Here is a 13,246-nt window from a genome sequence, read left to right as displayed (position 1 = left end):
TGAAAAATTAAAATGCTACTGAAATTTTTAAAAAAGAGTTTTTCTTGTTACAAGGAAGATTTTGTGGAGAAGGATATCCAGAATAAACAAAGAATATGGCACAAGATATAAATTCTAAGATTTGTTTTGGAAAAAAAAAAAGACAAAATAAAGCACACAGATATGGAGCTCAAGTCCCTTCCCAACCATTTGCTAGCTGTGTGAAGTCTCAGTTATCTCATCAATAAAAATTTTACCAATACCAGTCATATTATCTGCGTCACAGGTCGGTATCATGAGGATGAAAGGAGAATGTGTATAAAAAGCATTCTGGAAATTCAGAAATGTTTCTCATAGCTTCTTTCCTTTCCTGCTATCACATGTGTCTCTGGAGAATCTTTCTAAGTCAGAAGCTTTGGAAATATAGAACTACCCTTTTTCTTCTGCCTACATTCTTGAAGTAAGTAACTCACCAACAATTCAACAATTATTTATTAAACCCCTACCACAGCTTAAACATGACTGGCTCCTAGTCAAGGATGGAGTGGAGCTAAACAAGGACTGGAAAAAACATTATCTGCTTAAAGCCCAAAACAATTAAAATAAAATAAAATAAAATAAAATAAAATAAAAAAAGACAAAGATTAAAAGCAAACATTGCTTTCAGGGGGTGACGAGGGAGGGGAGATGCCTACATATATATATAGCAAACTAGATACCACAAGACAGAAGTGGGGAACCTTTATTCTGCCAAGGGTCATTTGGTTATTCATAATTTCATTTTAGGGCCATACAAAACTATCAACTTATAGAATTCAAGCAATGGGAGGTTGTTGTACTTTTGCTTAGAACTCATCATCAATTGTGCAAATAACTTCATAGGCTTCATATAAGCCAGCAGGACATCCTGCACCCTCGACAAAGGGCCTAGCCACATTGTGGGAAGTAGGATACCAATTGATAAGATCAAAATTCATAGCAAACAAACTCCAAGGAAAGTGCAAGCAATAAAATTCATAAACACTGAGATCTAGACCAAAATCACAAAATAAAAGTAACAAGCCAAATGAAAAGGGACAAATTTGACCTCCTAATTATTACTGAAAGTCAGTGGGTTGAAACCCATAACTAAAATATGATTCTGGATAAATATGCCTTATTCCAAAGTAACAAGATAAATCAATGAGAAGTCACATTCTACATCAAAAAGATAAATTTGTGGAAGGAAATCCAGGAAGCAGAAATCCAAAGCACAAAAGTATCTGGATAAAGATCATTACAAGAAGAAAAAAAGCAATGGTGTCACCAGAGTAAATCACATACCAGCTAGACAGGAAGGAAAAAAGATGTCAAATTCAAGAAAAGCATCAAGGCTAGGGGTGAGGCATCATATGCCAATAATTAGGGGGAGCAAGGAAAGGAGCTTCAATTATTGAGACATCTCTTGGAATTTTCTTTCCAAAAAAAAAAAAAAAAAAAAAAAAAGAATCAGCTAGGATTTCAGGCAAAATTGGACTATAATTACTTCTTAGATTGTGACTCCCAACCCTACTATCTCCATAAACAAATTATCCAATATGTGTTCATTAAAATTAGAGCAAGAATAGAAATTTCTATACAATAAAATTCCTTCCGAAAAAAAACAATAAAGAACTCTGTGAAGGTAGAGTTTCCCTTAATTGCCTCCCTGATGCACACTCATCACACTTCCTACTTAATAACCAACTCTAATAAACCTACTTAAAGCAACATCCATTAAGGTCCTTCTTACACAGGATAAACTAGTTTTCCCTATAACAGTAATGAAAATATCCTTGAGACTTAATTGGCTCAAGCCGCTGACAAAAGACCTTACTACCTCCTAACAGTTGCTCCTCCAAATTAACTAATTAATTCTGTGGAATCCCCACCTAAAAAGGAATAAGAATATTCTCTAGGATAAACTCTAGGATGGTTGAAAACAGAATTTTAAAAAGAAAACAGAATGGAAATTAATGCAGAAATAAAAGTTCTCAAATAAGAAATCAATAAAAAATAATCAGAAACATGTGACAGAATCACTACAAAATAGACACAAAAAAGAATGACATATTTTGATTTCAAAAACACAAAAGCAGAAAAAATTTTAACAAAAATCAAAATACTAAATATAAAAATATACTATGTATAGAATATATATAAAAATGCATACACAAAATATTATAAATCTACAAAAGTACTACATAACTCAAAGTAACCAGCAATGAAAATAGGATGCAGAGAGATAAGAATCATTATAAAATATATAAATGTAAAAGCTTGAATACAATATGTAGATAAAAATATTTTTAAATTATCCAGAAGTTCCCTATAAACATGGAACAAAGTATTGATTGATAAAATTTACAGGCTGTTATTAAATAGAAAGTTTAAATTTAATTCACCAAGGTGTGAAATACTGCATATGACATGGGAGGTTGGTCAATGTTGCTTGACCTGACTTGTTACAAGAAAAATTTCAATTAATCGATATACATTTATTAAGCATTTATATGCTAGGTGCTATATATCAGTTAGGCAGTAAATATCCTCAAACTGCTATAATCTAGTGGGGAAAACAATAAAATTCATATAGATAAGTAAACAAAAAAAAAGAAAATATTAAAAAGAAATACGAAGAAATGAGGGAAGGGAGCAGAAACAACTGAGGCAATTTTTCAACAATGTTTTGCCCATGCATATTTTAATAATCATACAAGATTCTTGAAAGATATAACAGATAGCTTTTTTCAAAGGCCCTCTGATAATATCAAAAGAAGCTAAAAAAAAAAAAAAAAAGGAACCTATGCTTTTCCAAGGAACTTACCACTATTATGTAGAAGTACCAAAGAGTAAAATTGAAGAGGGAATTCCCTAGAAATATTGAAGTGACTCCCCCAAGAAGCTCCTATTCAGATGACACTACATAATGACTATGGACAAATATTGCAAATGGTCAAAAAGCTGGGCCCAGAATTGAAGAGAAGGAAAATGGATAAGATTGTATTTTTTTTTTAAAAATCATACAGCTGTTGTGATGACACCCTAAAACAAAATCCCATCTTTGTAACACTAAAATAATTTCAGTAATGTTGTAAAGTCATTTACAACATGAGTAAGTCATGGAATAATATAATCTCCAAAAAGGAAAAGCTGAAGGTCACCAAAAGAGTAATGAAGAGGTACATGGTGGTTATGAGCAAGCTAAAATGCAATATAAATAAGGAATTATTCAGAAATGAAGCTAAAATGTATGAGTAGAAAAACAGATCTGCTGGTCATGTAGTAAAAATGAGAAATAGCAAATTGACAGTCTCTATGTTCCAATGATACCCAAATAATATTTTAAAAACATAAGGAAGCTCCCCAGCATTTTGGATGTACTCCTATGGTATCCTTGTGAGAAGTCATGGACAAAAGTTACAAAGGATGAACAGGTATATAGGAGTTACAAGAAGTGCCTATATCAATGAGATTACAGAACTTTTGGAGCATTTGATTATTATTGTTAGACTGAGACTTAGTAAGATTGGATTCATAATTGGGATATGGCTGTGAATGGTTATATTTTATTTAAATGAATCAGATAAAGAAAAGGACAAGTCACTTAAAATGTTTCCTACCTCAGTTTTCTCAGCTGTAAAATGGGGATAATAATAGTTGTTAGCTCCCTGAATTGTTGTGAGAATGAAATGAGATAACTGTAAAGCAACTTGCAAAACCTACATGCTCTGTGTATGCCAAGTATTATTATTATTTTACCACTATTATTATAAGAGCAGCAATATATACTAAGAAATCTACTCACATAGAAATTCAATGGAATGGAAAATATGATGGAGAAGGTTTAGGTAAAAAAAAAAAAGAATATTCATTGGAATCTGATACCACTGATTCTATGGGAAATAGAATTTCCTGGAACTGAAATCAGAAGATCTAGGGTCGAATCTCAGTTCTGCCATTTATTATGTGTATGATCCTGGGCAGGTCCCTTCACTTTTCTAAGGTTCAATTTTCTCTTCTGTGAAATGGGAACTTTACATCCACCTCATAGAGCTATTCTAAGGATCAAGAAAGATAATATTTGTAAGGAGTTTTGTGCAGTGCCTAACACACAGTAGGTGCTTAATAAGTGCTTAATCCTTTCTTCCTTCTTTCTTTTTCAAAATCCTGATCCTAAATGCAAGATTACTTTTGCAGACCAGCAAGCTGGCTGGTTTGGCTAGAGCACAGTGTATGAAGGAGAGTAATGGTCAAGAAATCTGGAAAGGAAGGGTAGCCAGAGTGGATGCCTTTTTTGTCAGGATGCTGGAGGAAGGGACTTTTCTAACCTGAGTTCCTTCTTCTATTCAGGGACTCCTCAGAACTGATGAGAAACTAGTAGAGACATGGGGCAGCTAGGTGATGTTTCATCATGAGCCCTTAGGCACTGTGGTTTGTAATGTCCGGGCTAGCTCTCTGGAGGACCTTGGAATTAGCCTGAGCCCTTGGTTAGTGGAGGAGAGAAGGAGGCAGGTGGCTGGTCAAAGATGGAGTCTGGAATATGGCATCTTCTCTTGTGTCTATGGCTGAGAGCTGTGGCTGAAAGCCGTCCCCAGTTGTCCCAGCCCTTAAATACTTCAAGTACGATTACATCACTACCACACACTGAGCACATGCAACCATTACATCACCATAGAGAACCGTTATCTCACACTGAATAGGTACTTAACTATAAGCATCATGCTGACCTACACCTTTTAGGAGTTCCGGTGGAACAATGGTTAGAACAGGATGGCCTGAGTTCAAATCTGCCCTCAAACACTTGATATTTACTAACTGTGAGGCCTTGGACAAGTCCCTTAAATTTGGAAAAAGGCTATCCAGCCTTTGTACTGACCATGTAAGGGAAAATTTTTGATCAGGAGCAGGAGATTAAGAAAGGTAAACTTCTGGAGGATCTCTCCAACTTCCAAGGCTTGAGTCATGTGATCTATAATAGACCAGAAAATGTGAAGAAGCTGACACAAGGTCAGTTGATTGGCAGCCGTGTAGATGGCAACAGGGAGGTTAATTAAGGAATACTTCCAGGCTTTAGGTGCACCAAGGATCAGTGTCCAACTTTCCCTGTTACTTCAAAAACCTACTTTCAAACCCAGTTCCTAATGGAAGTGACTACTTGCTGTGCTTGCCCATAGGTGACATCTTAATAAACTGGATGATAGTGACCAGCCTGGGTCCTCAGCCTGCTGAAGCTACTATATATTTCAAAACACTCAGCTTAATACCTCTAAGCAAACAGCTACAAAGTACATTATACATGATTAAAAATCTCACCAGAGGAGTACAAGAAGCTTGACTTGGCTAGCACCTGGCCAATAGAGTTTATTTCTACACCATGAATCCAGACCAAGATGTGAAACTGATCGTGAAATTCAACCCAAAGCCAGTGGCTCAGAACAGCACAAAGAGGCCTTTGAAGAACCAAGAATAATTCGCTGTCTCCTTCCTACCCTGCTATCATAGCCCAAGATCCTGATGGAGAATGCTTCAAAAGCTTCTAATGGGAGCAAGTAGCTCCCAGTGGCTTTAAATTTTGGTTTTGGGGCTTTTTTAAGGCTTCACATCAAACAGCCTCAAATAGTTTTATATTTCAAAATTAAACTTTTCTTATTTAAGTATGAGGAAAGTCTTCATCAAAATCACCACTTAAAAAAATCATAGTCAAAAATCTTAATGACAACTAGAGTTGCTTCTGAAGCACTATAGATGCTACAGATTACAAATAAATGTCCTTCATCATGAAGTAGTTACCAGAATCCAATATCTAAAAAAACTACAGTGTGTTATATTGTATTTTAAAACTATTTATTTAAACATTTCTTTAATATATCTCATCCCTCCCAAAACTTGAGCAACACAAAGCAAATTACCTGGTAGGAGAAATATCTGTAAATACTGTTATCAAAGGAAAAAGTAAAGATGCTAAAAATATTTATTTTCTCACTTGTAAATACTTTTAAATTAACATCAGGGTACCTAGATGACAGCAGTGGATCAACCTGCCCTGAATTCAGGAGGACCCAAGTTCAAATCGGGTCTCAGACACTTAACACTTCTTAGTTGTGGGTCCCTGGGCAAGTCACTTAACCCCAATTACCTCAGGAAAAAAAAATTTTTTAATCCACACAATAAATATTTTATTATATATTAAGAGATTAGTGGTAAGAATATTATATGATATTAATTTAGAGAAACAGAGGAAGAAAAGACCAATGTGGAACAAAATAATTTCTCCTGCCCTTCAAAAGAGCATTTGCCCACCTTTACAACAACATTTCCTCATAATGAGCTGAAAAGCTATAAAGGTCAGGTAAGTGTTAAAGAATTAAGGTAAGAAGGGCTAGGAAAAAAATTAGCCATTTCATCCACCACATTGTAAACAGTTCAGGCAGCAGAGAAAGTATAAAGTGGTGGAAAAAAGCAATGAACTTAGAGCAAGAGTTGAGTTTAAGTATTAACTCCTGTCCCCCAAATGAAGGGCCAACCATCTCCTGTCTCTTGTGACCCTATTTTCTCATCAGTGAAATAGAAAGACTAATACTCATGCACCAATGTTATTGGGTTGTTGCAATAAAAGCATTTTATAAACCATCCAACATTGTACAAATAGGAGTTATTATTGGGAGTGTTATTATTATACTGTATCCTTCCAACTCCAATAGCATATTATTTATTTGTTTATTTTATGGAAACTTTTTATTTTTCAAAACATAGGCATGGACAATTCTTCAACATTAGCCCTTGCAAAACCCTGTGTTCCAATTTCCCTCCCCCTTCCCCCATGCCTTCCCCTAGATGGCAAGTAGTACAAATATATGCTAAACATGGTAGAAATATATATTGAATCCAATACATGCATACCATATTTATACAATTATCATGCTGCACAAGAAAAATCAAATCAAACCAAAGAGAGAAAGAGAGAGAGAGAAGCAAAACAAAATGCAAACAACAACAAAAAGAGTGAAAATGCTATGTTATGAACCAGCTCCCATGGTCCTCTCTCTGGGTATAGATGGCTCTCTTCATCACTGAACAATTGGAACTGGGTTGAATCATCTCATTGTTGAAGAAGAAAACCATGTCCATCAGAATTGATCATCATATAGCCTTGTTACCATGTATAAAGACCTCCTGGTTCTGCTTATTTCACTTAGCATCAGTTCATGTAACTCTCTCCAGGCCGCTCTAAAATCATTCTGTTGATTGTTTCTTACAGAATATTATTATTCCAGAAAATTCATATACCACAATTTATTCAGCCATTCTCCAATTTATGGGCATCAGTTTCCAGTTTCTTGCCACCACAAAAAGAACTGCAACAAATATTTTTATGGGTTCCTTTCCCTCCTTTAAGATCTCTTTGGGATATAAGACCAGTAGTAACACTGGTGGATCAAAGGGTATGCACAGTTTGATAAATTTTGGGGCATAGTTCTGAATTGCTCTCCAGAATGGTTGTATCCATTTACAACTCCACCAACAATGCATCAGTGTCCCAGTTTTCCCACATCCCTTCCAGCATTTATCATTACTTTTTCCTGTCATTTTAGCCAATCTGAGAGGTATGTAGTGGTATCTCAGAGTTGTCAATTTGCATTTCTCTGATCAATAGTGATTTAGAGCACCTTTTCATATGACTAGAAATAGTTTCAATTTCTTCATCTGAAAATTGTCTGTTTGTATCCTTTGACCATTTATCAATTGGAGAATGGCTTGAGTTCTTATAAATTTGAGTCAATTTTCTATATAGTTTGGAAATGAGGTCTGTAAAACTGTTTTCCCAGTTTATTTCTTCCCTTCTAATCTTGTCGGCATTAGTTTTGTTTGTACAATTTTTTTTTAACTTTATACAATCAAAATTATCTATTTTGTTATCAATAATGATCTCTAGTTCTTCTTTGGTCACAAATTCCTTCCTCCTCCACAGATCTGAGAAGTAAATTATCCTATGTTCCTCTAATCTGTTTATAATACCACTCTTTATGTTTAGATCATGAACCCATTTAGACTTTATCTTGGTATACTGCAGGGGTCCTCAAACTACAGCTTTTGGGCCAAATGCAGCCAGCTGAGGACATTTATGTGGCACGTCAGTGTTATGTTCTAAGTGCTAATGAGATAATGAGATATTAGGTTCTTACTAAGTGCTCAGTCAGTACTTAACAATTCTCTAGTTCCAGCCTTTAAGGGAAGTTTTACCCCTTCCAACTTCTGGGGAGGAGCTTGCATGTTTAAGAGGAGCAAGTTCATTGGTTGAAGTATTTTTTCCCAGAAGCCCCTGAGTTATTCCACGCCCATTCTCTGGGAGGATAAAAGAAGCGACATTGAGCAAGGGAGAGAAGTCTCTACTCTAGGTCAGAGTTGGCAGCTCTATTCAGGAAGAAGAGTCTGGCTGGGAGATTGAGTTGAGACAGCAGATCTCCTCCCAGAGAGCGATCTGCAGTCTCTGGAGACAACAGAACATTACACGCCCTGGCAAATGGGCTGACACTGACTCGGAGACAGAGTGTGAGGATTTGTTTTTACTATAGTCCGGCCCTCCAACAGTCTGAGGAACAGTGAACTGGTCCTCTATTTAAAAAGTTTGAGGACCACTGGTTATACAAATACTTTTGTAACAAAGGAGACACTTCATTAAACAACTGGTATAGGATGTTAGGTGTGGATCAATGCCTGGTTTCTGCCATATTAGTTTCCAATTTTTCCCAGCAGTTTTTATCAAATAGTGAATTCTTATGCCAAAAGCTGGGGTCTTTGGATTTGTCAAACACTAGATTACTAGAGTCACTGACTATTTTGTCCTGTGAACCTAACCTATTCCACTGATCAACTTCTCTATTTCTTAGCCAATACAAAATGGTTTTGATGACTGCTGATTTATGATATAGTTTTAGATCTGGTACAGCTAGACCACCTTCATTTGCATTTTTTTCATTAATTCCCTTGAAATTCTTGACCTTTTGTTCTTCCAGATGAATTTTGTTGTTATTTTTTCTAGGTCAGTAAAATAGTTTCTTGGAAGTTTGATTAGTATAGCACTAAATAAACATATTAATTTAGGTAGTATTGTTGTCTTTATGATATTCACTTGACCTATCCAAGAGCACTTGACATTTTTCCAATTGTTTAGCTCTGACTTTATTTATGTGGAAAGTGTTTTATAGTTTTACTCATATAATTCCTGACTTTCTCTTGGCAGATAGATTCCCAAATACTTTATACTATTGATAGTTAATTTAAATGGAATTTCTCTTTGTATCTCTTGCTGTTGGACTTTGTTAGTGATGTATAAAAATGTTGATGATTTATGTAGGGATTTATTTTGTATCCTGCAACTTGGCTAAAGTTATAAGTTATTTCTAATAGCTTTTAGTTGATTCTCTAGGTTCTTCTAAGTATACCATCATATCATCTGCAAAAAGTGGTAATTTGGTTTCCTCACTACCTATTCTAATTCCTTTAATCTATTTTTCTTCTCTTATTGCCAAAGCTAGCATTTCTAATACAATATTGAATAGCAAAGATGACAGTGGGCAATCTTGTTTCACCCCTGATTTTATTGGGAATGGTTCCAGTTTATCCCCATTACATATGATGATTACTGATGGTTTTAAATAGATGCAACTGACTATTTTAAGAAAAGTCCATTTATTCCTATACTCTTTAGGGTTTTTAATGGGGATGGATATTGGATTTATCAAATGCTTTTTCTGCATCTATTGAAATAATCATGTTGTTGTTTTTTTTTAATTTGGTTATTGATATAGTCAATTACAATAACAAACAATTTAAAAGAAAACACATAACCTGACTTTTCCATCTATGTGATGCTAAGTATTTAGCTTGATGGTAATTTTTCTTTTGCACCAAAATAACTAGCCATTTTCACATTTCAATATAAGCTTTTCCCTGTTGTAAGGTAGAGGGGAAAAAAAATATCTCCTCACTTTGAGGGAGTCATCCTCTAAAAAGAGGCTGAAAAGATAAAAAGCTTTTCTTTATTAATGCAGAGCCCAAGGCATGACTAGGACCAAGGAATGATAGCTTTGGTTTCAGCTTGGAAGTAGTTCTAAGATCTCTTTCAGCTCCCATATTCTTATTTTATGAAAAGACATAATTCAATTTAACAAGCATTTATTAAGTGATTGCAGCAGTCAAGAAAAGCACTTTAACATGCTTTGACTTTAGAAAATAAAAATGTCCATATCACTACAAATATTATTAAACATTTACTTAATACCTAATATGTGCAAAGCAACATAAGTAAGATCAAAAGTTTTAATTGCATTTTTAATCTTATGTTACCAGATTTAGGTTTCTTCAATTACTTCTGTGAAATTATTTTCTCACTTTGAAAATTAGGATGATAAGTGCTACCTAAATGCCACAGAAGATAACTGAGAAGATAAATCAAAAGAAATCAGGGATATGAAAATACTTTATAAAATGAGAAATGATACAAATATTAGTGATAATTATTTTATCACTAATCTATACAATTGGAAAGAGCACTCAGGGGTTCTGATCTCTTTGTTCTAATTTTTAACAATAATAATAATTTTAATTTGGTAATAATGATAATAGCTAAAGTTTTTATAGTGTTTTAAGGTTTGCAAAGTGTTTTACATGTATTACTTCATCTGATTCTGTAAGGTAGGTGATATTACTACCCACATTTTATAGATAAGCAAATTGAAGCAGAGAGAGGTTAAGTGACAGTTCTAGCAACACAAACATAGTAAGAGTCTGAGGTAGGATTTTTCAGCTCATGCTGATTCCAAATCCACTGTTGTCCATGGCATTACCAAGCTGCCTAATCAAGATTAATAATTAAAGATGGCTTTTAGTCTCATTTTAAATAGTGAAAATATTTGAATAGAAAATTTAGTTTTCAAAATAAACCGGCATTCCCATGTTACTCAAAACTTAAGTCAAAGAACCAACAACCAATTTAATTGCAAAGTTTTTGAGAGAAGAACCATGTCTGAAACTTTTTCAGAGAAGGTGCCTATCTACATTAAGACAGGGCTTATTAAATTTTTTCTATTTGAGACCCCTTTTTGCCTGAGAAATATTTATGCAATCCCAGATATATAGATATATTAAAAAGATATACAAATCAAACATTTACTAATATAAATAACAAAGAAATTTATTTTAAAACAATCTTTTGATATATATGTAATTTTACTATTTATTAAAGATGAAAACAAATTTGCATACAAATGATTGATAAATATATTTGTTTATTTTTGCATAAAGAATTAAATCATGGTGGAATATTTGATATCTTTTACTTTTGCCAAATTTTCCATGACCCCCACATTCAGTTATGTGATCCTATTTGGGGTTGCAACCCACAGTTTAAGATTTCCCCTGTACCAATGAAATTTCTAATTCAGTCTCTATCCTGTGTATTCATAGAGATAAAGATAAACACACATTTAATTGTATGTACAAAAGCATATGCACAAATATATAGTATACAGAATATCCCCCAAATCTTAGTGTAATGTTAAACTTTATTAGAAAAGTTTATTATTAATAATATTAACAATATTATTAAACTTTATTATTTATTATTTGTATCCCACAACTTAAAACTTTCCTAATGTTTTTTACTGTACCCTAAATATAGCATATTTAGATAGAGAAGTGATACAGATTGTCTCTGAAAAAGGGTGTACGCTTAAAGCTATATCTGTTTGCAAGGAAAAAGAGGAACACATACATATGAGATATCTTCTCACTGCTAGTGCTTTCCCTCTGAGACTTCCTCCACTTTACTCTGCATATTTCTTGCATGTTGTAGTTGTTTTCAAATTGTCTCCCCTATTCAGCTGTGAGTTCCTTGAAAGCTGAAAATGTTTTTTGCTTTTCTTTGTATTTCCGGAACTTAGTAGAGTGCCTACTGCAGGAAGTGTTTAATAAATGTTTGCTGATTTTTTTGTTGACACTTAAAAAAAACAAAATTAAACTAAGCAAACAAACAAACCAAAAACAAACAAACAAAAAAAAAAAAACACAGCAGTCATAGTTTCATATTTAGGTTTCAAAGAACCTGGAGATGAATAAAAAACAAAGATACATTCTTAGCAATTGTTGAATTAATATATTTTATTCCAATAGGATTGAAATTTACCTTTGTTGAAGTCCTTAGGATCCAATGACAAACTATAGCCAGGAAGAGTCTCCAAAAGCAATTTGTAGCAAGCCCTCCATCCAGGCTCAGCAATACTAGGGGCTACACACTGCATGGCAGCTACTCGCTTGAAGAAAGCAGATTTGCGATGGAAACCAATTAGCTCATAGAGCTCAGAAAGAATGCTGTAACGCTGAATTTTCTCTTCTTCTGAAAGCTGACATACAGAAAGATACAAATAATCATTAATTAATTAATAAAAGGTGTTACTCATGTTATGCTATATACTTTATAAAAGTTATCTTTCAAAATGTATAATTTATAAACATACCAAAAATATAGATCCTATTAGCAGAAAAGAAAGGCCAAAGTTTAGAATGTAGGTGTAAGAAAAGTTTTTAAAATATGACATGAGGCAAAATCAACTCATTGCTAATGTAGTAATATACATGACAAGAATCTTATTTTTTGTGATTTTTCATATCTATCTTTTGTCCTTAACAGAAAATAAACATTTTATGTGAGCTCTCTATATTATAGTATATTTACAAAGTAACCACACTTAGAGGGTTCATTTCATTGTAAATGATGAATAGTGAATATGACTTTGAAATAAAATATAACTAAGTTTATATATTTATATTTAACAAAATATAGATAATTTTATCTTCTAACTTTTAAAATAAACATTAAATCTTTTTTTAATAATAGCTTTTTATTTTCAAAATAGATGCAAAGATAGTTTTTACCATTCACTCTTGCAAAACCTTGCGTTCTAAATTTTTTCTCCCTTCCTTCCCCTCATCTTTACCCCTAGATAGCAAGTAATCCAATATATGTTAAACATAAACATCAATTCTTATAAAAATGCATGAAGTATTGCTTGGCTTGGAGGTTATAATTTTATTTTAAAATTTTATGAACACACAATTAAAAACATCCTTCAGTCCATGTCTTACTTGTATAACATAATAATAAAGTTTTATTGTTACAAATATATTTGAAGGCTTCAACAATTTTCTAAGGCCCTCTCTTTTGAAGCACCTTTTTAATAGTCAGCAA

General features: G+C 33.5%; 1 protein-coding gene across 2 annotated transcripts in view; it reads right to left on the bottom strand.

Moving 5' to 3' along the window:
• The window catches only part of TRAPPC9 (trafficking protein particle complex subunit 9), a 968,086-nt gene that overhangs the window by 882,328 nt on the left and 72,512 nt on the right, over nucleotides 1-13,246 (bottom strand). For both annotated transcript variants that reach the window (XM_074264738.1, XM_074264741.1), the window contains one exon: nucleotides 12,185-12,401. In XM_074264738.1, the coding sequence (XP_074120839.1) occupies nucleotides 12,185-12,401 (217 nt within the window). The remainder of the gene's footprint in view (nucleotides 1-12,184; nucleotides 12,402-13,246) is intronic.

The sequence above is a fragment of the Sminthopsis crassicaudata genome, chromosome 1, assembly GCF_048593235.1.
Source record: "Sminthopsis crassicaudata isolate SCR6 chromosome 1, ASM4859323v1, whole genome shotgun sequence".
Taxonomy (NCBI): Eukaryota; Metazoa; Chordata; class Mammalia; order Dasyuromorphia; family Dasyuridae; genus Sminthopsis; species Sminthopsis crassicaudata.
The sequence above is the reverse complement of the archived record's forward strand: the minus strand, read 5'-3'. Positions and strand labels throughout refer to the sequence as shown.